Here is a 26648-nt window from a genome sequence, read left to right as displayed (position 1 = left end):
GAACAGCTTCTCCAAAGGCACACTATTTGGTTCTACATCACAGCTTAAAACCAAGTTTAGGCTAACCTTGCTGCTCAAAACTGAGCTTGCTTACACGACAGCTGGACGCACCTTGGGCTCAAAATTCCTGAATGTAGACTCAACACTTCAAAAGGGACATCAGACACCAACACCACTTATGACAGTGGTGACTCCAGTAGGATGACGACAACAGCAACTTACATTCATATAATGCCTATCAACAAAGAAATGGCTCCACGCATGGAAAACTCAAAAAAGCCAGAGGAGGAAAAATTGAGAGGTGAACAAAAGCTTTGCCAAAGAGGGAGGAGCTGCAAGAAGGGTCTTAAAGGAGGAAAGGGGGAAATGAGGAAATTCCAGAAAGTGAGGCCTAAGCAGCTGATCAGACATCCACTGATTGCTGGGGGAGGGTACGGTTAGTAGAATGGATAGGGGCATTTTTAAACTGAAAGTACACTGAAATGAACTGTTCTGAACAGTAAAAGCCCTTAAATTGTCAAGATGTTGCTACCAATTAAAGTATGCAAGACTAATTTCTGCAGGAATGCTCTAATCAGTGTTTGCATCAAGACAAGCTTCTTAAAGACATAGGCAGCTTAGCAGCTGTCTTCCATTCCCAGGACATTAATGGATGTAAACACATTCAGATTTAGAAGGAAATGCTGACAATAAATCTAGATATGCACTGATCGAAATACCAGGTCTTGCCTCTGAAAGAATTCAGCCTATAAATTCAAAATTTCAAAAAATACATTGTACGTGTCAGCCGTGGCTCAGTGGAAATCCCACTCCAGAGACTTCAGCACAAAAATGTAGGCTGACACTCCAGCGTAGTGCTTAGGAATCACTACACTGTTGCAAGTGCCATCTTTAGGATGAGTTGTTAAACGGACGCTTTGCCTGCCCTCTCTAGCGAGCAAAAACAAAATCACAAGATTCTATTTCAAAAAACAGCAAGGGAGATTTCCTTAGTGGCTTGGCCAAAACTAGTGTCCTCATCAGACATTATTAAAACAGTTTATATAGTCATTATCATCTTGCTGTCCCATATTGTGGGACCTTGTAGCACTTTGGGACATCCTCAGGCTGTGAAAGGTGCTGTATAAATGTCAGCTTTCTTTTTCAATTCTGGAGATTTTCTTTGCAGTGGATTAAATTAACCCAAAACCTTAATTAATGCAACAATGAGTTATGCTCTGGTTGCACTGTTAATCTTGCTACCTTGGGTTGTGGTAACTTTGGTAAAACTCAGATCTATTGGTGAATCTTGGTACCCATGGAAGCAAAGAAGACATCTTGATTACCTTACCAGCAACCAACATGATTGTTGTTAAGTGAAAAAGCTGTGGTACAATGGCTGTATGTATTGGGGAAAAATGGAGAAAGCTTTATTCTATATCTAATTATGTCATATAGTTAGCCCCAGGAGTGCTTGGTGCTGGAACTGAGTGACAAAGGTGCACAGGAGAAGGGGATGCTTTTTCATACATAGTATGGTAGAACAAAAATGTTTTTTTGACAGCTCAGTTAGGTGTCCAACACAAGCCATATAACCAAAATACACCCACAGAATTTCTGCTTGCCGAATATGGAATGGATTCGCACCCTGTAAAAATAATGTGCATTTATATAGCACCTGTCATAGGGACAGATCCCACTTGCCTGAATCCAAAAAAAATTTCATTATTGAGAGATGTTTCATATAAACTAGAAAACACCATGACTCATGACAACTAAAGACAAGATCTTGAGGCATGCCCCCTCTTAGATAGTTTCGTAACTGTTGCTGGGTCAAAATCCTGGATCTCCCTCCCTAATAGCACTGTTGGTGTACCTACACTCCAAGGACTGCAGTGGTTCAAGGTGGAATCTTACCTCCACCTTTTCAAGGGCAATTAGGGATGGGCAATAAATGCTGGCCTAGCCGGTGACACCCATATCCCACTAAAGTATTAAAAAAAACAAGATGAGCACCAGATAAGATCAGACCAACCAAAGGGTACTATTTCATTTTAGTGAAGGACAAAGGACCACAGTGGAGGGCACCATAAAGAGCAAAGAAATTAAATAAACGTTTGTGGGAGTTTGCAGCGCGCAAATTAGCTGCTGGGTTTCCACTACAACAGTGGCTACATTTCATTGGCTGTAAAAGCACTTTGGGACGGCCCGAGATCGTGAAAGGTACTACAGAAATGCAAGTCTTTTTTTCCTTTCTGAGATTAGACAGAAGCAATCTCAAAGTTTGCTACACTAAAAATTGCAGGAGTTTCAAAGGAATTTGTGTGTAAATGGTAAGGTATTTGAAAGGTGCTTCCATGGATTAAAAAGATAAGCATCCCATTTATTGAACATTTTTGATGTTTAATTATAATTTGCAATGCAACAGCTCTTCATTTTGTTTTAATGTAAACTGGAGAGGATTAAAACAAAGAATGAACTGTGTAAATAATTTCCAGTAATTGAAAGTCATTCATTTTTTGGTTCTGTGACGTTTAAAGAAAACCAAGATAAATAATGGCAGACAGACCGACAATGAAATTAATAGCACCCTTTTATCAGGTCTAGACGGTGGGTGCCATTTGGGAAATTAAAACCAAATTTAACATGTATAGATAAATATCACCATATTAAATGCAACATACAGGTGGGTGCTTTCAACCATAAAAACATTGTGAAGTATAACCTTAGTTAAAAAAAGCAATAATAAATGTCGGCACGTGAACAAATACCTTTCAAAAATGTACTGGGTGCTTAGAGGTTATCAACATTTGCAATTTTAATTTCTTGAGCAAACTAGTCACTGAAGAATGCACATAGCCAAAATTAAGAGGTTGTTCCCTCTATTAAAAATTAAAATGAAACTGAGAAAATGCTGGATAAATATAAAAGTTTCTCTTCAGAGCTGTCTGCAGTTATTTAGATGAGTATCATGACAGTGTTGTAAAATGGAATTAATGTTTGATCTATGGTTGAATGTTTTACTTGGCCAGAGGGGAAGGGACATGCACTGCACTTCACAGCGTATTTCATTCATTGATCTACAAACATATGGAAAAGGATAGAGAAAAAGCAAGATGGCATTCCACACCTGTCACCAATCCAGTCTCCAGTTCGATATGAATCTATCAAGTCTCATTAGTTTTGTGGGTAGTGTGTGTTTTGGGGTATGGTGAAGAAGAGAGGAGCGAAGTTTGTTGTGGGACCACCACTAATTCAATGCTAGATTCAGACACATTGTGGGAGTATTTGGAATACTCATTATAGTGAAAACAATAATCTATTCTTTATCAAGATATTCCCAATAGTAAATAGCAAGAAACACCAACAGATCTTGAAGAAAGCAGTGAGTGTTGTGTCCGTAGGGGTGGTGCTAGACTTTGGGGTAGCACCGTGAAGCAGTTTCAGGTATGCATACAGCCAGCAAAGTGGTGCTGCAACATTTCGATTTGGAAGGTGATCTGGTTCTCAACTGTTTGGAAGCCAAGGAGTTGAGGATCAACTCCAGGAGACAGTTCAAAGCCCAAGCAGTATTGGACTAAATGCAATGAAAATGCAGTCCACTGTGAATCCAAGTTTAAAAAATTCTCAGGTGGTCCTTTGCAGCCTGAAACCAGGACCTATGAAAATGGATAACATCCTACGATTCTAGGACAGACAGGAATGACCAATTACTTGGAAGAAATGTTTCTAAACAGGTCAAAGCTGAAGCAGAGAGAGGTCAACATGAAATTACACTACTTAAAAGGACCAACTTCTTATAATTCATCTTTCAACTCTGTGATCAAAGTTCTTTATTTAGAGTGGCAAGAATGTGGAACTCCACTGCAACGAGTAGCTGAAGCGAATAGCATAGATATATTTAAAGGGGAGCTGGATAAACACATGGGGAAGAAAGGACTGGGAGGTTAAACTGGTAAATGAAGAGGGGTGGGAAGAGGCTCATGTGGAACTCAAACACCATCACAAACCAGTTCCGTCAAATGACCTGTTTTTTCATGATAAATTCTGTGTGATAGGGCAGAGACAATGCGATGCCACAAACTCAGATTAATTGTAATCTATAAAATACGAACAAAGATCTTTCACAAGACTTCACTCCCTCCAACTCCTCCAGCAATTAATACAGCAAAGTCTCAGTGCTAAACAAAAATAAAGCATTAATTTTCATAACTAACATCAAGATGAAATCAATATTCAAATACTTTAGAACCACTTAAAAGATGACCATTTCATTCCGTTATGGGACAATAATTAAATTATAGACTAAACAGGTTGAACTGAAATGTCACTACATCTGGATTTGCTCTAATTAGTTATCAGTTTCCCTTCCAGGCCAGAAAATAACTTATACTCCACTGATACACAAAAAGTGCAAGAATTGAAATCTCCACATTGAGTTATGTATGTGGTGCGAAATGGTTTCACAGCTGCACCTTGCCTCAAGGCAATACATTACTGACTTTCAACTATATTTTTTAACCCCTTTCCCCCCCCCCCATATGATCTGGAAAACCTGGGTACAGGAATAGGTGTTATTCCTAAAGTCCAACAAGTTCTTGCACACATTTGACACACTTGTTTCGTTTGAGGTCGCGTGAGTCACCAGTCACTGCACTGCACCCCTTTCGCTTGCTCCACTGTTTCACAGCACAGAGATGAAGAATGATCTTGATGAACTATAAAGGGGGTGAGCTATGAAGATAGATTACAGGAGCTCAAATGTACATATCAGAAAAACGGTGTGTGGGGTGGCACTGCGGTACGTTAAACAGTAAATGAAAGAGATTACCTAGAGTATTACTTCAAGGTCAGTCAGGAAAACAGAAGATAAAAATTTAAATTAGTGAGAAATAAATTTTAAAAACAAACCAACAGTAGAAAGAATTTCATGCAGTGATTAATATTGGGAATTACCTGCCAGGCAGAGAGAGAGATAAAAACATTTAATGTATTTAAAATGCAGTTGGATGCTAAGATGGGAACGTTCGAGTATGAAAGAGGTGTGATAGAATTCTGTGTACAAACTTTTTGTTTAAAAAGTAAAGCAACTTCCATGCTCCAAAGATGTTTTTGACAGTGGAAATGGATAGGGCTTGGTGACACTTGCACTCTCAATTTGCAATGTTTTTTGTAGACAATATTCCAGAGAGTGTGGGGGGGGAAGAATACATCTGTATTTATGGTAAAACTAGATTTCATTGACAACAGTCATACACACATACAGATGCTACTTCTGCTGAGTGTACATTAGAGTGTGAAGAAAGATCAATGTATAATCATTCTCAGGCAAGCGTGAGCAATTCATCAACGCATTGACATACTCAATGAATACTTGCCAGCGCATAGTTTCAGCTGTGCATATTCATCTGTCAAAATATCCTAAGAGGGGCACAGAGTTTTACTTTTATCTATCTAAGCGGTAAAATCTTTCACATATTGTGATCATCCATTAACTCCATTTTTATTTTTGAATAAAAGTATCGAGCTCAATAATGGCTGCTGAGATAAAGATGCCATCTGGTGCGACTCTCAGCTTGGAGACCTGGAAGATGCCAGGTTCAACCCCCACTCTAGCTGAGTTTTCGTATGATGGCTAAGGCAACCATAAGGGCACTAGGTTTTCAAGATAAGAAGGGGAACTGATCTAACTATGTTAGATTAGGTAGATGGACAGAAACTATTTTCGGTGGTCGGGGAGTCTTGGTCTCGGGGACATAGCCAAAAAATTAGAGCTAGGCCTTTCAGGATTGGGTTGGATTGGCATCCTTCCATCTAAGAAAGATGATGGCAACGCAGCAAACAATCGATTTATGGCAGTCTTCCCTTGGTGCACCTTTGTTGATGGCTGTGAAGGCCAATCCTTGAGACACAGGTTCTGCCACCGGTTTTACAAGTGACGCTGTGAGGAGTTGTTTTTGACATTGGCGCCTTTTGCCAAGCTGCTGTAATAACAGTCATCATGGTAGTGCACACCAGTCTACAAGATGAGCTGTCATGTCCCTCTTCCGCCAGCTAGTGACTCCCAAGTGTGAGACCAGACATTTAGGACCTTCATGTCACGCTTGCAAGCATCCTTAAAGAGGAACTTTGGGCGCCCCACTGATTGTCTGTCCCCGGCTACCTCACTATACAGAAGATCCTGGGGCATGCGACCATCTTCCATCATGCAAACATGTCCTATCCACCAAAGCTGCCTCTGTGATTATTAGCCAACATACTTGGGAGCACTGCCTTTGAGATGACTGCTACATTTGTGATCTTGCCTTGCCAGGATATACTCAATGCATCACAAACAGAGAAAATGGAAATTATTGAGCTTCTTTTCCTGGTAGCTGTAAGTCACCATTTTCACAGCCATACAGCAAGGTGCAGAGAATACAGGCCTTATAAACCATCAGCTTGGTCCCAAGGGTCAACTTGGTGCTATCCCATGCGCGATTCGCACATCAGCCAAAGGTGGTAGCTGCTTTCCAAATTCGTGTATTGAGCTCTGCATCAAAGGACACATTGTCTGTCACTGTGGACCCAAGGTAGCAGAATTTGCTAACCACTTCCAGTGGGGTGATTGGAGTAGAGATGCAACATCTTGTCCCATGAGCACAGTCTCCTTGACGCTTATAGTCAAGGAGAACAAGTTACAAGCACGGAAGAGACAGTCGATGACTTTTGTAGTCGAGTTTTCGTGTGAGCAACTAGTGCAGCATGAGCACAAAGGAGTTCTCTGATCAGGATATGATGTTTTTGTCTTTTCTTTCAGCCTTGATAGATTGTAGAGCTTGCCGTCTGACCGAGTGCGCATGTAGACTCCTTCCATATCTGCAGGGAAGACGAAGAATAGGAGCATGGAGAAGATGCCAAACAGAGCGGGGGCTACGACACAACCCTGTTTCACTCCATTCTTCACTCTGAAACTGTCGTAAGTGAAGCCATCGAACTGTACTGTGCAGTGCATGTCGTCACGGAGGGGAGAGGAGACTGAGCAACTTCAGTGGATAGCCAATTTTTCCCAAAATCTTGTCGAGCCCTGATCTGCTGACAGTGTCGAATGCCTTAGTGCGATCGACAAAAGAAAGATAAAGGGGTATACTCTGTTCCCGACACTTCTCTTGTAGCTGGCATATGCAGATGATCATATCCACAGTAGATCTGTCGGCACAGAAAACCGCATTGCACTTCCAGGTACACTCGGTCAGCAAGTAAATGGAGTCTTATAAGTATGACCCTGGCCAAAGGCTTTCTCCTTGATGCTAAGGAGTGAGATGTCCCTGTAGTTGTTGCAGTCTCCTCTGGTGCCTTTGTTTTTGTATAGTGGGATGATTTTGGCATCATGCATCTCGTGTGGAACAGAGCCTCGTTTCCAGCAGAGAAGGAGGAGGTCATAAAGGTGTAGGAATAGATGGGACTTTCTGTGCTTGAGCAGTTTGGCTGGGATTCTGTCCTTGCCGGGTGCCCTTCTGTTTGCTATGCAGTTTATGGCCTTCTCCAGCTCCAATGATGAGGGTTCTTCATCTAACTCATTCATGACAGGAAGTTGTGGGAGAGCGTTGAGTGCAGACTGGGAGATGTCTGACTCACAGGAGTACAGCTCACAGTAGTGTTCGGCCCAGTGGGACATATGTTTATTTCTGTTGGAGAGTACTTCATCTGCCAACTTCAGGGGAGGAACTTTGGTGATGGCATGGCCAAGCGCCCTCTTGATTCCTTCGTACCTTGCTCATAGATTTCCTTTGTCACATGCAGTTTGGATTTCTTGACATAAGCTGATCTAGTGTTTGTTTACACAGTATCTCCCTGCCTTTTGCACAGCTCCCTTGGCTACTTTCAGGTCATGCAGTGTCTTAGCTGTTGGGTTTGTTGTGCATCATGTACACTTTATTTCTTGCATCAATGACATATCATTTCTGCTGAATTAGAATTAGAACATTACAGCGCAGTACAGGCCCTTCGGCCCTCGATGTTGCGCCGACCTGTGAAACCATCTGACCTACACTCTTCCATTTTCATCCATATGTCTATCCAATGACCACTTAAATGCCCTTAAAGTTGGCGAGTCTACTACTGCTGCAGGCAGGGCGTTCCACGCCCCTACTACTCTGAGTAAAGAAACTACCTCTGACATCTGTCCTATATCTATCACCCCTCAACTTAAAGCTATGTCCCCTCGTGTTTGCCATCACCATCCGAGGAAAAAGACTCTCACTATCCACCCTATCTAACCCTCTGATTATCTTATATGCCTCTATTAAGTCACCTCTCCTCCTCCTTCTCTCCAACGAAAACAACCTCAAGTCCCTCAGCCTTTCCTCGTAAGACCTTTCCTCCATACCAGGCAACATCCTAGTAAATCTCCTCTGCACCCTTTCCAAAGCTTCCACATCCTTCCTATAATGCGGTGACCAGAACTGCACGCAATACTCCAGGTGCGGTCTCACCAGAGTTTTGTACAGCTGCAGCATGACCTCGTGGCTCCGAAACTCGATCCCCCTACTAATAAAAGCTAACACACCATATGCCTTAACAGCCCTATTAACCTGGGTAACAACCTTCAGGGATTTATGCACCTGGACACCAAGATCTCTCTGTTCATCTACACTACCAAGAATCTTCCCATTAGCCCAGTACTCTGCATTCCTGTTACTCCTTCCAAAGTGAATCACCTCACACTTCTCCGCATTAAACTCCATTTGCCATCTCTCAGCCCAGCTCTGCAGCCTATCTATGCCCCTCTGTACCCTACAACATCCTTCGGCACTATCCACAACTCCACCGACCTTAGTGTCATCCGCAAATTTACTAACCCACCCTTCTACACCCTCTTCCAGGTCATTTATAAAAATGACAAACAGCAGTGGCCCCAAAACAGATCTTTGCGGTACACCACTAGTAACTAAACTCCAGGATGAACATTTGCCATCAACCACCACCCTCTGTCTTCTTTCAGCTAGCCAATTTCTGATCCAAAGCTCTAAATCACATTCAACCCCATACTTCCGTATTTTCTGCAATAGCATACCGTGGGGAACCTTATCAAATGCCTTACTGAAATCCATATACACCACATCCACTGCTTTACCCTCATCCACCTGTTTGGTCACCTCCTCGAAAAACTCAATAAGGTTTGTGAGGCACGACCTACCCTTCACAAAACCGTGCTGACTATCGCTAATGAACTTATTCTTTTCAAGATGATTATAAATCCTGTCTCTTATATCCCTTTCCAACATTTTACCCACAACCGAAGTAAGGCTCACAGGCTGTCTCTACTCCCCTTCCTGAACAAGGGGACAACATTTGCTATCCTCCAGTCTTCCGGCACTATTCCTGTCGACAATGACGGCATAAAGATCAAGGACAAAGGCTCTGCAATCTCCTCCCTGGCTTCCCAGAGAATCCTAGGATAAATCCCATCTGGCCCAGGGGACTTATCTATTTTCACTCTTTCCAAAATTGCTAACACCTCCTGCTTGTGAACCTCAATCCCATCTAGCCTCGTAGTCCGAATCTCAGTATTCTAAGTAGGTCTCAAACCAGCCCTTCTTGTGGGTTCTGCCTTTACCAAATTTTCTTCTGCTGCTTCAGAGATGATTGAGTTTAGTGACTTTCAAGCTTCATTTATGCTGGCATCGGTACTTCCTGTGAAAGCTTTTGTGAGTAGCAAGTGTACTAGCGACAGTGCCAAGAGCAGGTATTTGGCATCATTGTTTGTGCAAGGGATGTTGATGCGTGGCGGGTTGACATGTTTGGAGCTGTGGAACCTTCGGAGGTGCACCTTCACTCTGCTGCTGATAAGCGTGGGTGGTGTTGCAATCTGCACTATGGTAGGTGCGGGTATGAAGTACACTGGTCAGATCATGTGATGACAAGGTCTAGTTGGTGCCAATGACCAGACCATGATACCGTCTGGCGATATTTGCCCTAGAAGGAGGTGTTGGTGATGCAGAGTTCATGCAGGGCACAAAGCTCAATAAGGCGTTGTCCATTATTCTTGATCTTCCCCACTCCAGGACGACTGAGGCACGTTGGCCATGAATCACTGTCTTCTAAGTTACTCAGGATGAATAGCCTCTCCCCATTTGGGATATTCCTCAGAGCGTCACCTAGGGAGTCTTAGAAATGCTCTTTATCAGAGATGCTGGCGTTCATAGTTGATACATAGATGCATATGATACTGATTGTGCCTCCACTGGACGATAACTGCAGGGAGGCGAGGCGCTCCAAGGTTGCTACTAGTGGCTCAATTGACAGTGTGAGATAGGTAAATACTTCTACACACAAAGGGTCGTAGAAGATTTTTTTTATTCATTCATGGGATGTGGGCATCGCTGGCCAGGCCAGCATTTATTGCACATCCCAAATTGTCCTCGAGAAGGTGGTGATGAGCTGCCTTCTTGAACCATTGCAGTCCATGTGGGGTAGGTACACCCACAGTGTTGTTAGGAAGGGAGTTCCAGGATTTTGACCCTTCGACAGTGAAGGAATGGCGATACAGTTCCAAGTCAGGATGGTGTGTGGCTTGGAGGGGAACTTACAGGTGGTGGTGTTCCCATGCATCTGCTGCCATCGTCTTTCTAGTTGGTAGAGGTCGCGTGTTTGGAAGGTGCTGTCTAAGGAGACTTGGTGCGTTGCTGCAGTGCATCTTGTAGATGGCACACACTGCTGCCACTGTGCGTCGGTGGTGGAGGGAGTGAATGTTTGTTGATGGTGTGCCAATCAAGCAGGCTTTGTCCTGGATGGTGTCGAGCTTCTTGAGTGTTGTTGGAGCTGCACCCATCCAGGTAAGTGAAGAGTATTCCATCACACTCCTGACTTGTGCCTTGCAGATGGTGGACAGGCTTTGGGGAGTCAGGTGGTGAGTTACTCACCGCAGGAGTCCTAGCCTCTGACCTGCTCTTGTAGCTAAGGTATTTATATATATATATTTTTTTTAATCATTCATGGGATTTGGGCATCTGATTTGGGCATTATATGGCTACTCCAATTCAGTTTCTGGTCAATGGTAGCCCCTAGGATGTTGATAGTGGGGGATTCAGCGATGGTAATGCCATTGAATGTCAAGGGGAGATGGTTAGATTTTCTCTTGTTGGAGATGGTCATTGCCTGGCACTTGTGTGGCGCGAATGTTACTTGCCACTTATCAGCCCAAGCCTGGATATTGTCCAAGTCTTGCTGCATTTCTACATTGACTGCTTCAGTATCTGAGGAGTAACGAATGGTGACATTGTGCAATCATCAGCGAACATCCCCACTTCTGACCTTATGATTGAAGAAAGGTCATTGATGAAGCAGCTGAAGATGGTTGGGCCGAGGACACTACCCTGAGGAACTCCTGCAGTGATGTCCTGTAGTTCAGATTCTTGACCTCCAACAAACACAGCCATCTTCCTTTGTGCTAGGTATGACTCCAACCAGCAGAGTGTTTTCCCCCTGATTCCCATTGACTCCAGTTTTGCTAGGGCTCCTTGATGCCATACTTGGTCAAATGCTGCCTTGATGTCAAGGGCAGTCACTCTCACCTCACCTTGAGTTCAGCTCTTTGGTCCATGTTTGAACCAAGGCTGCAATGAGTTCAGGAGCTGAGTGGCCCTGGCGGAACCCAAACTGAGCGTCACTGAGCAGGTTATTGCTAAGCAAGTGCCGCTTGATGGCACTGTTGATGACACCTTCCATCACTTTACTGATGATTGAGAGTCGGCTGATGGGGCAGTAATTGGCCAGGTTGGACTTGTCCTGCTTTTTGTGTACAGGACATACCTGGGCAATTTTCCACACCGCCGGGTAGATGCCAGTGTTGTCGCTGTACTGGAACAGCTTGGCTAGGGGCGCGGCAAGCTCTGGAGGACAGGTCTTCAGTACTATTGCCAGAATGTTGTCATTATGTGACATTTCCCATTTCCCAACTGACATTATTAGTTCAAGAAAGACTTGTGTTGTGCATGATCTCATGATGCCCCAAAGTGCTTTGCAGCCAATGAAGTATTTTTGATGTGTAGTTACTATGTAAGAAATAAATTCAGCAGCCAATTTGCACACAGCAAGCTCCCACAAACAACATTGTGATAATGACAAGACAATCTGTGTTAGTGACGTTGCCTGAAGGATAAATATTGGCCAGGACATGGGGATAAGTTTTGTGCTCTTCTTCAAAATAGTGCAAGGGATCTTTTACATCCACCCAAGAGGTCAGATAGTTTAATGTCTCATCTGAAAGACAGGATCTCTGACAGTGTAGCGCTCCCTCAGGACTGCAATGAAGTGTCAGTTTGGAATATATGCTCAAGTGTTGGGACAGAGACTTGAGCCCAAGACCTTTTGACTGAGATACAAAAGTGTTACCCACTGACACTATGTCAATGTGCGGATAAACGGATAATTAACATTTGATTTTAGATCAAAGGCATTGCAGCAGCACATGAACAGAAGATATATTCTCATCACTTCATGTGTTGATTTTGCGAAATTTATTTCAGATTTGATCCCATTTAATGAATCTTGCAGATAGCATACTGCCTTTAGAATTGGAACGTACTAATTAAATTACCTCCACACTGTCCTGTGGCAAACCAACCCCTTGGCACAATACCACTTTGCCTCTAAAATAAAAGCAAAATACTGCGGATGCTGGAAATCTGAAATAAAAACAAGAAATGCTGGAACCACTCAGCAGATATGGCAGCATCTGTGTAAAGAGAAGCAGAGTTAACATTTTGGGTCAGTGAAAGAGTTCCGAAGAAGGGTCACTCACCCGAAACTTTAACTCTGCTTCTCTTTCCACAGATGCTGCCAGACCTGCTGAGTGGTTCCAGCATTTCTTGTTTTTATACCACTTTGCCTCTGTTTCTTTCAAGTTCATAAGGAGTGGGATGGGGGAGAAATACAATTCTGTGCCAAGCTAATACATATCAAGTCAAGGTTTTTCCATCAGTGGGACAGGAACATTTCGTTCCTTGGTTGATGTCATCTTATTCCCAGAAGGTTGACTGCCATGGATCTCCACCTCTGCCTGTCCTGCCCTTACACATGCAGCATAAGTCAACTGTACCCAGCCCATTACATCCATCATCCAGTTTCTCCTACATTTTTCATGGATTTACAAACATACAAATCAGGAGAAGTCGGCCATTCGGCCCCTCGAGCCTGCTGCGCCATTCAATAAGATCATGGCTGATTTGTTGGTGTCTCGAATCCACACTCCCATCTCCCCTTGGTAACCTTTGATTCCCTTGCCTAACAAGAATTTATCGACCTCCGCCTTAAGAATATTCAATCATTTTTCCTTCCAGTAATTGTGTTTACCTTCTGCTCTGTGACCGAAATATTCTTACCTTATGCATCAATTTCCTCTCCTCATTTCAATGCAAGTCAAACTTCAGTATTTTTGTTTTGAGATTCAGGAAAATGAGAAGCATGAGTACAACTGGACCAAGTTCCTTGGGCTTTAAAGACTGTGTCTAGAATGAGAGATGAGGCATCCCTTTTCTAGCCCACAGTACCACTTAGTTCCCATATTTCATTTGCATTTCAGTTGCACTGTTAAACGTAATGTAAGATGCATGTTCAAACCTTATTGCAGCTATGCCACTGAATGAAGACTAGCCTTCCCAAGATGGAGAAAATCAAAAAATGATTTTAAACTGAAGCAAGAGAACAGGACAAGGGGACACGGGCTCAGAACAGTAAAAGGTAAATTAAGGACTGATGTTATGAAATCTTTATACTCACAAACACATGTGAATATGCGCACACAGACTAATATTCCCTCTACATTTTCTTTGTCATGCAGGGCCTGTAGGGTCTTGCTGGAATAATTAGCCATCCTCAACTATATCTATCTTGTGATCTGAATCAATTGTTGCTGAAGGAAACAGCAGTCACATTAGTGGAGAATTTTGTAAGGATGGAGTTAAAGCAGGGTGTCGGGTCATTTGAGCAAGTTTTACGAGGTGTCCAATCAACTTTGGAGGAACCATCTCCAATTTTCAAACACTTTGCAAGAAAAGGATTTTTTTTTTGCTGGCAGTTGGTGAATCCAAAATTTCCACCCATCAATCTTGCTTCAAACTACAAATGTTATTTCACTATAAACAGACTTAAAATTGGATCAGAGCATCAGAAAGGTATTTCGTTACAATCTTGTCACAAACCCCACTTCTGTTCATCTCTGCCACAGCACAAAATTGCAAACCAGTTCTTAACTGAGGATAAAATTCTGTTTTTGCATCAAATAGCATGTGTGTGTCAAAACGGCCTCAGAAAGCACAATTCACAACTGCCATGAAAATATATTCACACTCTAGTCATTAAAAACAGTAAGCCGATACAGCTTGAACACGCAGTAAAACACTGAAGGCGACGTAGAATAACCACTATGCGTAAAGTAGCTCAGTGATTGAATTGCTTTAGTTGAGGTACGATACACAAACCTGAAGGTACCACTGAGGTAATGACATTCACCATGTATCATGTACATGAACAACTTTCAGCTACTAAGAAGTGTGTGCAATGTGCTGTGTTCTACAATACTATCTAATGATAGAAGGAAAGAAAATTTCTCAGTATCAATTGTATGGAACAAAAGTCATAAAAAAGGAAAACTTTCACAAATACATTACAGATGGAGTCAACAGGCAATTTATCCTTTCAAAAAATCCTTAGGTCCCACGTATACCTGCCTCCCCACCATCATTGACCTACCTGTGCAATATCTTCACCAATACTCTCCCAGTGTCAGACCATGTTTCAATACCTCTCATCCCTCAGTGAGGAATGGTTGCAAGCATGGGATGAGCTTGTGGTACTGCCTGCAGCAGTAGTAGACTCGCCAACTTTAAGGGCATTTAAGTGGTCATTGGATAGACATATGGATGAAAATGGAATAGTGTAGGTCAGATAGTTTCACAGGTCGGCGCAACATCGAGGGCCGAAGGGCCTGTACTGCGCTGTAATGTTCTAATTCTAATTCCTTTTGGTCATTGAATCCCTGCACAATAGCACCTAGCTTCATTGGATACCTCCCTTTCCAGAGGACAGCTAAGTTTGGATACTGAGAATATAAATAATCACTTTTTTTTGGTTAGGTAAAGTTATCAAGCGTTAATGAACCAAGGTGGGCAGATAGAGTTGAGTTACAAATCAGCCATGATCTAACTAAATGTCCGAATAGGCTCAAGGGACTACATGGCCTACTCCTTTTCCTATACTCCTATAAATGAATCACTGGTGGTAAAAAGCTTTAAAGAATAATGCACTGGTTACACATATATGTCAACCTGAAGCTCTCCAGGGTAAAAATAATGCAGTGGCAGAGTACTTGAATTTACTAATGTATATTTATTTCCGGTACAGTCAAAATGCAGCTACTGCAATCAATTAACAGTGCAACAGTAAAGCTCATGCTAGTAGACGTTTCCCTCCCATCAACGATTCAGAGCTTCCGTACCAATAAAACACTGACAAATCCTTAGGTCCCACTTACACCTGCCTCACCACCATCATTGACCTACCTGTGCGATATTTTTGTTCAGTAAATAAACTCCATATTCAAACTGAAACCTTTCTCCTCCTCTTGGATACAGAGGGAACCTGTGAATACAACAACAGGAGAACCTAGTTAATAAAATTGTGGGGGGGAAAACAAGGACTGTAAATTATAAGGTTACATTGCATTTGGTCTCACATTACTGTATCAGTGGTACAAGACAATTGAGCTTTGAACAGACCATTATCCTGAATTCCCATATCTTATCCAGTTAGAGAGAAATGTTAATGTACTGGATACATACACACGAACTAGGAGCAGGAGTAAGCCATTCGGCCCCGAGAGCCTGCTCCACCATTCTGCAAGATCATGGTTGATCTGTTTGTGGACTCAACTCCACTTTCCTGCCTACTCCAGATACCCTGTGACTCCCTTGTTACTCAAGAATCCATCTACCTCTGCCTTAAAAGCAATGACCCTGCCTCCACCACGCTCTGGGAAAGAGTGTTCCACAGACTCACGTCCCTCGGAGAAAAAATTTCTCCTCACCTCCATTTTAAACGCAAGACCCCTTATTTTTTAAACTGTGACCCCTAGGTTTAGTCCCTCACACAAAAGTAAACATCCTTTCAACATCCACCCTGTCAAGTTCCCTTAGGATATTACATGTTTCAATAAGATCACCTATCATCCTTTTAAACTCCAACGGATACAGACCCAACTTGTCCAACCTTTCCTCACAAGATAACCCTCTCATCCCAGGAATCAGTCAAGTGAACCTTCTCTGAACTGCTTCCAATGCAATCATAACCTTTCAGTAAAGAAATCAAAACTGTACACAAGACTCTAGATGTGGTATCACCAATGCCCTGTACAACTGTAGCAAAACATGTCTACTTTTATATTCCATTCCCCTTGCAATAAAAAACAACATTGCATTTATTTGACTTCTTAATCACTTGCGTACCTGCATACTAACTTTTTGTGTTTTGTGTACTAGGACACCCATGTCCGTCTGCATCTTAGAGTTCTGCAATCACTCTCCATTTAAATAATATGTTGCTTTTCTATTCTTCAGGCCAAAGTGGAAAAGTTCACACTTGACGACATTATACTCCAGCTGCCATTTCCCCACTCACTTAACCTATCTATATCACTTTGCAGACTTATGTCTTCTTTACAACTTACTCGACCTATCTTTGTGTTTTCAGCAAATTTAGCAATCATACATTCTAACCCTTCATCCAAGTCATTGATATAGATTATAAATAGTTGAGGCCCCAGCACTGATCCCTATGGCACTCCATGAGTTGCAGCTTGCCAACCTGAAAATGTACTATTTATGCCTACTCTGTTTCCTGTTAGCTAACCAATCCTCTATCCATACTAATATGTTAACCCCTATACCAGGGACCTGTTTACTAGCCTGTGATGTGGCACCTTGCCAAATGCCTTCTGGAAATCCAAGAATTCCAGATCCACAGGTTCCCCTTATCCACGTCGCTAACATCTTGTTACTTCCTTAAAGTCGTCTAATAAATTAGTCAAATGCAATTGCCCTTTCACAAAACCATGTTGACTCCGCCGGATTACATTGAGATTTTCTATATGACCTGCTATAACCTCCTTAATAATAGATTCCAGCATTTTCCCTATGACAGATGTTAAGCTAACTGGCCTGTAGTTTCCTGCTTTGCCTTCCTCCTTTCTTGAATAGGAGAGTTACATTTGCAATTTTCAATCTCTTGGGACCTTTCCAGAATCTAGGGAATTTTGGAAAATTAAAACCAATGCATCCATTATCGCAGTAGCTACTTCTTTTAAGACCCTTGGATGAAGTCCATCAGGACCTAGGGAAATGTCAACTTTTAGGTCTAATAATTTTCTCAGTACCCTTTCCTTGGTGCTGGTAATTGTTTTAAGTTCCTCCCTCCCTTTCAACTCGATTCACAATTATTTCTGGGATGTTATTTGTATCCTCTACAGTGAAGACTGATGCAAATAATCTGTTCAATTCCTCTGCCATTTCCTTAATTTTCCACTCAAAGTGACTCCTGACAACGCAGTGGCCCGCCGGCGTCATCAAAGCACTCCAAGCTGCGCACATGCGCAGCCTACGTCTTGCCAGGTCTAAGTGGCGCATGCGCGGGATGACCTCATCGTGTAATGCCAAAGTCATCGCGTACCCGTGCCTGGTCGATCTTCGCACATACACCTGGGTCTTGGCATATGTACAATAAAGTGTCATCGGATATCCAGCCTCTTTGAGGTTGGTGCTCGATCCCAGCTACTCGCTTGACACTTTCTCCCCCTCCCGCCGGCCGCTTCCCCCCCACCCGCTTGCTCCAGACCTCGCTGCTCCCCACTCCCTTGCCCCTGCCCCGGCTGATTGCTCCCCACTCTGCGCCACCCAGCTCACCGACCGCTCACTCCCTGCTTCCTCCCAGGCGGCGCTGTTTACCTCCTCTCGGCCACTCAGTCTTACATTGCCCCGTCACCCCTCGCGGCCTGCCTTGCATCTGTAGGCAGAGAACAATCAAACATGGGAGCGAATGGCTGAGAGCTGTGGGGCGGGGGGGGGGGGGGCGGATAAGCGAGGAGCAAGTGGCTGGAGAGCCGGGTGGCATGAGGTGAGGAGCGGGGAACAATTGGCCAGGGGAGTGGGGGGGGGGAGCAGCGAAGTCTGGAGCGAGCGGTTGAGTTGGAGTGATACCAGTCCTGGTCAGTCAAATAAAGTGTGGATAACGAATTGACAGTACATTTTACACTCTGCCCGATTTTCTTCTCCTTTGATCGGGGTGCCAAATAACTATCTCCCAAAAGTATCAGAACATGGAAATACAATCATAAAATTCCTTTTGTATTTAATAGGATTACTGGAATACAAAATGGATCAGAGGATTACAGTTAGTATCCTATTCTACACACTAGTATATTACAGTGCTCTCATCCAACTAAGGTTAGTTTGCTAGAACTAACTAGCCATTAGCATTGCCCATGATAAACTGAGCAGCACCATCTTTAATCTTGGCAGCTGCCTGAATGACGCAGTGACTTTTCAGTGGAAGAGGCTGCATTTGCGCATGTGCTAGTACTGCACCACCTCGTGGTTGCGTCGTCAGTAAACGCAGCCTTTTCCATTAACTCCCCAGACTCACTCGAGAGGCTCAATGCTTATTTTACTTACTGTTTTACTTTTTAAATACCTGCAGAAACTTACTGTTCGCTATATATTTCTAGCTAGCTTCCTCTCGCACTCTAATTTCTCGCTCATTATTCCTTCAGCCATTCTTTGATGTTTTTATATTCTGACGAATCTTCTGACTTGCCACTACTTACTCTTGGCTGAACTTTAGCTTCCTTAGTTCGCCACTTACGGCGCATCCGTCAACTAGAGTCTTTTTCTCACTGGAATGTTTCTTGACTGTTATGAAATATCTCCTTAAATGTCTGCCACTGCATCTCTATGGACCTATCCCTTAACCTAATTTCTCAGTTTACATTCGCCAGCTCTGTCTTCACACCCTCATAATTACCCTCATTTAAGTCTAAAACAGGAGCCTGAGATCCTCTCTAATCACCCAAAAGCTGAATGTGAAATTCAAATCATGTTTTGATCACTGTTACCTAGGGGCGCTTTATTGAATTAATTAATCCTGTTTCATTACACATTACCAGATCTAGAGTAGCCTGCTCTCTGGTTGGCTCTAGAACATACTGCTCTAAGAAACTGTCCTGAAAAGACTCCATGCACTCATCTTCCAGGCTACCTTTGCCAATCTGATTCGTCCAATCTATCTGTAGATTAAAATCACCCATGATTATCGCCGTACCTTTCTCACAAGCCCCCATTATTTCTTCCTGAAAACCTGTCTTACAGTGTGGTTACTGTTGGGAAGCCTATAAACTACTCCCACAAGTGACTTCCTACCTTTGCTATTTATTATCTCTACCCAAACTGATGCTATATCTTGATTTTTAGAACTAAGGTCACCTCTATTGAACTAAAGTCATTCTTAATTAACAGAGCCACCCTCCACCTTTCCCTGGTTTCCTATACTTCAGAAATCTCATGTATTCCTGAACATTCAGGTCCCAGCCGTTGTCATCTTGCAGCCATGTCTCATACATTTTTATTTGAGCTATCAATTCATTTGCTTTGTTATGAATGCTACGTGCAAATACAGAGCCTTTAGTTGTCTTTTTACCATTTACACAACCTCTAGCCTCAGCTGCTTGCACAGTCCCAATTTTGTTCATTCTGTCCCTTCCTGCCACGCTCTGAATATTTGCCTTATTGCTACCTTGCTCTCTTGCTTTGTCCTCTCTCTAATTTTTTCATATCTTCTCTCACTTGATCCCTCGCCCCCACTATTTAGTTTAAAGCCCTCTCTAGCACCCTAGTTATACGACTTGCCAGAACACTGCCCAGCACGGTTCAGATGAAGACCATCCCAATGGCACAGCTCCCACTTTCCCCCATACTGGTGCCAGTGCCCCATGAATCAAAACCCATTTCTCCCACAGCAATCTTTGAGCATTTTACTGACTAATTTTAACTTACCCTACGCCAATTTGCTCATGGCTCAGGTAACAATCCAGAGATTACCATCTTCGAGGTTCTGCTTTTAATTTAGTCCCTAGCTGCTCATACTCCCTATGCAGAACTGCTTTCCTAGTCCTATCCAAGTCATGGGTATCTACATGGACCACGACAATCAGACCATTCCCATCCCACTGCAAGTTCCTCTCCAGCTCTCAGAAGATGTCCCGAACCCTGACACCGGGCAGGCAACACAGCCTTCTAGACTCTTGCTCTTGGCCGCAGAGAACTGTGCCTATCCCTCCGACGATATTATCTCCTACTACCACTACATTTCTCTTCAGTCACCCTGCTTGAATGGCTTCCTGGATCATGGTGCTCATCCATCCTGCAGCCCTCACTTATCCATACAAGCTGACAGAACCTCAAACCTGTTGGACAATTGCAAGGGCTGAGACTCCTCAGTATCTGCCTTCTTGATCCCGAACCTTCCTGACTCACAGTCACACCCTTCTGTCCCTGACCACTGACCAAATCAGACGACCCGATCCTAAGGGGTGCGACTGCCTTCTGGAACAAAGCGTCCAGGTAACTTTCCCCCTCCCTGATGCATCGCAGTGTCTGTAGCTCAGCCACCAGCTCGCTGACTGAGCCCAAGCTCCTTGAGCTGCAGACATGTTTGCTGTGGATCAACTGGTGTCCACCAGCTCCCTCATACTGCAGCTGCAACACAGCACCTGCCCTGCCATTCTTAATGCATTTTAATTAATGATTAAATCCCATCTCACCAGCACTTACTGCATCAATTTAAACCCTGGCAATACAATAAACCAACTTAAACTAAAACACATCATCAGACTCACCAGCTTTGACTTTTTTTTAATACTCCAGCTATTTACACATCTTTCCTAAAAATAGTGATTTAATCTAGCTATTCTCACACAGACCCTTATGGTAAATATTCCCGGATCAACTTATGACTTTGCTGTGATGTCACTGCTTGCTTTTTCTCACTGTTCCTTCAAACACAGCACGTACCGATTCCAAACAGCTGACTTGGTGCGTGTAGGCCTTGAGCATTGGTTGCAATTTATATCCTCCTGCTCCAATCTGCTTCAACACAGATGTGCCACCTCTCCGACTTCCAAAGGTTTATGGCCCCCGACAAAATCCTGGCTGTAGTACTGCAGACTTACGCTCCAGGACTAGCCACGCCCCTAGCCAAGCTGCTCCAGTACAGTTATAACACTTACATCCACTTGATATGAAAAATTGCCCAAATATGTCCTGTCCACAAAAGGCAGACCGATTACCGCCCCATCAGTCCACTCTCAATCATCAGACAAGTGATGGTGTTGTTGACAGTGCTATCAAACGGCACTTACGCAGCAACAACCTGCTCAACATGCTCAGTTTGGGTTCACCGGGCTACTCACCTCCAGACTTCATTACAACTTGAGTCCAAACATGCACAAAAGAGCTGAATTCTAGAGGCGAGGTGAGACTGACTGCCCTTAAAATGAAGACATTTGATTGTGTGTGGCATTAAGGAGCCCAAGCAAAACGTAAGTCAATGAGAATCTGGGGTAAAACTCTCCAATGGTTGGAGTCATACCTAGCACAAAAGACGGTTGTGGCTGTTGGAGACCAATCATCTCAGCCCCAGGATATCACTGCAGGAATTCCTCAGGGTCGTGTCCTAGGCACAAACGTCTTTGGCTGCTTCAGTGCCCGACCGTCTTCGGTTGCTTCAGTGCCCAATGACCTTCCTTCCCACATACGGTCAAAAGTGGGGATGTGCGCTGATGATTGCACAATGTTCAGCACCATTCTCAACTCCTCAGATACTGAAGCAGTCTATGCCCGCATGCAGCAAGACCTAAACAATATTCAGGCTTGGGCTGACAAGTGGCAAATAACATTCGCGCCACACAAGTGCCGGGCAATGACTATCTCCAACAGGAAAATCTAACCATCGCCCCCTTGATGTTCAATGGAATTACCATCACTGAATCCCCCATCATCAACATCCTGAGGGTTACCATTGACCAGAAACATAAGGGGACCAGCCATATAAACACTGTGTCTACAAGACCATTCAGAAGTTGGGAATTTTGCAGTGAATAGCTCATCTCCTGATTCCCCAATGGCTATCGACCATCGACAAGGCACAACTCAGGAGTGCGATGGAATACTCTCCACTTGCCTCAATGAGTGCAGTTCCAACAACACTCCAAAAGCTCAGCACCATTAAGGAAAAAGCTCACTTGAGCACTGAAGCAAGTCACCAAGGCTCCTTTGACAGCACCTTCCAAACCTGCAAGTTCCCCTTCAAGTCACACACCATCCTGACGTAGAAATATATCACCTCCACCTTCAAGGCAATTAGGGATGGGCAATAAATGTTGCCCTTGCCAGCAATGAGCACATTGAATGAATAAAAAGGTGTCATCCAAGTTTGAAATTACATATCTTTGAATTTTAACTCTTACTGGAAAGTGTTTGACAGGTTTCAGCTGTGACGCCTCCTGCGGTCATTAGGCCACTGACGTTCACTGTCTACACTCACACAGGTCACTGCCACCAGTGTGAAACTTTATACCCAACAAGAGTCAGTGCTACAAGAGGAAGTTTTCCACTGAATGAAGCAAGAAGTTAACTACACCGAGATTGAATTGTGGCTTGCTAGCTCTCAATGACTTAGCCAGAAACCAGCAGCACAGAATAAACATCACAATTGAAGGAGCTTCATGCCTCCAAGATTAGTAAATAAAATCTCTTCAACTGGATTAAGCTGCAAAAACACACAAAAGGACAATAGAAATCTGGAGGTCTCTTCTTTCAAAAGGCTATGGAGGCAGGGGGAGAATTAGAACTTTCAAGACAGAGATCAATTTTTATTTATTATTTATTTAGAGATACAGCACTGAAACAGGCCCTTCGGCCCACCGAGTCTGTGCCGACCATCAACCACCCATTTATACTAATCCTACACTAATCCCATATTCCTACTGCATCCCCACCTGTCCCTATATTTCCCTACCACCTACCTATACTAGGGGCAATTTATAATGGCCAATTTACCTATCAACCTGCAAGTCTTTGGTGGTGGGAGGAAACCGGAGCACCCGGCGAAAACCCACGCAGACACAGGGAGAACTTGCAAACTCCGCACAGCTGGTTAAGGATATCAGAGGATATGGAGCAAGCATGGGTAAATGGAGTTGAGGTACAGATCAACCACGACCTAGCTGAATGGCAGAAGAGGCTGAATGGCCTACTCTTGTTTCCAAGTATTACAATTATTGCTGAGCAACAGGGTTTTGCTATGAACATTATTCATGCTCATTATAAAATGTGGCGCACATAGACTATCGACCAATGGGGGTATCTTCTGGAGCTTCAGTCATGCCATCACAGGGAGTGACGAGGAATGAAAATCATGGAATGGGGATAAACACATTCACCTCCCCTCTTTGTTCGCATGAACTGATAATAGCATGGACCCGGTGATGCTGCAGGCTAAGGGAAGCAATGGAAATGTCCCTTAAAAAGTAACAAAATTACTAATTTGAATTTGGCAGAGGTCTGCGGTCTTAAGTGTTGGCACAAATTTGCACTCCTTGTGGTGTATGATGTTTAAATTTGAGAGATACACCAGCCATGTGAAACAGATGTTATTTAGGTACACGTTCATAAAAAAAAGCTTCGATTTTTTTCTCTCCTCTCAACAGTTAATACTTCCTGCCATAACAAATATGCCAGAGTGAACAAGAAAAGGGGCCACTGAAAGGGTCACTGAGCAAGAATGCAGTCACATAGTTATGCCTCTTCAGCACTATGTTGTGACATAACCGAGATGCCGAAGAGAAAAAAAAAGTTTTAGGAAAGTGACTGGTCTCCCCACAAACACACACGCTCCAGAAATGCAAATAAAAATGACAATTGTTACGACCAAGGTGGGAGGAGTGCACTGCATTTTCTAATCCCACTTCTCCGCAGGTCAAAACATATATTTTAAAAATGTTTACCCAGTTACCGATTCGGTCAATCATATACTCTATTCTTTATCCCAGAATAAAACACACCAACCAAGTTTCTTTAATAAACAACAAAATCAGTTTATCAAACAAGACTTATCCAGTAATCATCAAAGCATTAACACACAGACTGAAACATGAAAGTTCACTTTTTAAATTGCCCCCCCCACACACACTGAAACAAACCAAATTCTCTCTGCAGAGGTCTGTGACAAAAAACGACAAAAAAAATAACAACTTTGGCCAAATACTTGTTATCCTTGAAGGAAAAAAAAAAAGATATGGAAGGAAGTCAGTTGTCCCTTTTGGTCTGGCGTCTGGGTATACCCGGGGACAAGTCACTAGGATCTTTTCTAAAGCATTTCTTTTCAGGCGGAGTTGGGAATTATTCTAGCAGGTTTTTCTAGCTTCTCAGGAGAGATGCAGCACCAGGGATTTTAGCTCTCCCACACTGAATCTTTGCAGGGTTTCTTCAAGAGAAAGAGCGGAGCTGGGTGGTTTCTTTTTCCTCGGCAAATAAAACACCAACTGTCTTCAAAACAATTCACACCCCAACTGAACTGAAAACAATATCCAAACCTCAAATAAAAGGTCAACCTCCTTTGCCTCCATAAGCCTTGACATGTGGCTTCTCTGTAGACATCTTCCCCAGGTCACCAAGGTTTGGATTGTTTATTGATCTCAAAAGCACATGATTTCCAGCAAAGGTTGTTTTCAAACAACATCTTTTGAACTAAACAAAAACATGAGCCAAACCAAATAAGGAGGAAAAGCCATCTGACTCAAGTTTATTTGTTTCATAATCTGCCTTACCATAGACTCTGCCCAACCCCCTCAATCTCCTGACAGAGGAATGAAACCTACCAAAGGTAGCCTCAATGTTCTAAAATTTCTCTGCAACTTTTGCAGGCTGTCCAGCAAAAATTTTTATCACACACCGCAATCCATATAGAAATACGTGCCTGCAACACATCAATTGACCACATTTCAACGGCATTCAAAATCACCTTTTGTCCCGTGACTACTGAAAAGGGCAACCACCAATTGAGGCTGTAAGCACAATGTGAGAGTGAGAAATAACAAACACAACAGCAGGGCAATAAGTAGTTGGATCCTTCTCAGGCTGGCAATTAAGCCACACGACTGGTAACCCATACAGTGGAACATTATACTTCTTGAACTGATGTCTTTACTTGGGAGTGCTGGATGTTGATCTTGCAAGTATGAAATGGAAGGAAGCTTGCTTGGGAAAAAGGCAACACCATTTGTAGGAGCAAATGATCCTTGGTGCTGTATATTTTTTCCTCCCACAAGCCCCTCGCCAACTTGTAAATGGTTTAATAGTCCCAATGTCAGCTCATGCCTCATTGCCCATTTAAGATTCTGTTCATACATCATCTTTACCTAAATCTTCACCCACTGACCTTTAACTTTCCCTCCTTTTGATTCTAACCAGTTGCCAAAACAATGTAAAATAAAGACTATCAAATGCATTTAAAAAAAAACTAACTGCACCTTATGCCTCTCACTATGCAGTTATTTACAATATTCTCGTAAAAGTAATAGCTACGTAATGGGTAGATGAAGTTCTATTCACTCTTGGACAGGACAGATATGCTGCAGTACTGAATTTTAAGATAAATAGGAGTAAAACATTTTACACTCAGTGGGCAACTGAGTAAGGTCACACCAGGTCTCATATATTACAAATATCTTTCACAAGTTTTAGGTGATGCATTTTGGCAGAATGAATATTGTGATGCAATATAGACTTAATGACCCAGTTCTAAACAGTTGCAGCAACAGAGGGACCTGAGGGTGCTTGTGCATTGATTTTTGAAGGTGGCAGGACATATTGAGAGAGTGGTTAGCAAAGCATATGGAATCTTGGGCTTCATAAATAGAGGCATAGCGTACAAAGGTAGGCAGGCTATAGTGAAACTTTATAAAGCTCTGGTGAGACACTAACTGCAGTCTTCTTCGGCCTCCTTGTCTCGAGAGACAATGGGTAAGCGCCTGGAGGTGGTCAGTGAAACAGCGCCTGGAGTGGCAGACTCTTCCACACGTGCTGCAGATAAAATTGGTTGTCAGAGCTGTTTCGCAATTGGCTCTCCCCTTGCGCTTCTGTCTTTTTTCCTGCCAACTACTAAGTCTCTTCGACTCGCCACACTTTAGCCCCGCCTTTATGGCTGCCCGCCAGCTCTGGCGATCGCTGGCAACTGACTCCCACGACTTGTGATCAATGTCACAGGACTTCATGTCGCGTTTGCAGATGTCTTTAAAGCGGAGACATGGACGGCTGGTGGGTCTGATAACAGTGGCGAGCTCGCTGTACAATGTGTCTTTGGGGATCCTGCCATCTTCCATGCGGCTCACATGGCCAAGCCATCTCAAGCGCCGCTGACTCAGTAGGGTGTATAAGCTGGGGATGTTGGCTGCCTCGAGGACTTCGGTGTTGGAGATACGGTCCTGCCACCTGATGCCAAGGATTCTCCGGAGGCAGCGAAGACGGAATGAATTGAAACGTCGCTCTTGGCTGACATACGTTGTCCAGGCCTCGCTGCCATAG

At 43.3% G+C, this 26648-nt stretch overlaps 1 protein-coding gene across 1 annotated transcript in view; it reads right to left on the bottom strand.

The window, feature by feature from the left end:
* The window catches only part of uvrag (UV radiation resistance associated gene), a 381920-nt gene that overhangs the window by 66871 nt on the left and 288401 nt on the right, over positions 1–26648 (bottom strand). Inside the window, 1 exon segment of the mRNA XM_068033092.1 lies at positions 15522–15600. Coding sequence (XP_067889193.1) covers positions 15522–15600 — 79 coding nt within the window.

This window comes from Heterodontus francisci, chromosome 6 (assembly GCF_036365525.1).
Source record: "Heterodontus francisci isolate sHetFra1 chromosome 6, sHetFra1.hap1, whole genome shotgun sequence".
NCBI classification, from domain to species: Eukaryota; Metazoa; Chordata; class Chondrichthyes; order Heterodontiformes; family Heterodontidae; genus Heterodontus; species Heterodontus francisci.
This window is presented reverse-complemented; position numbering and strand designations above follow the sequence as displayed.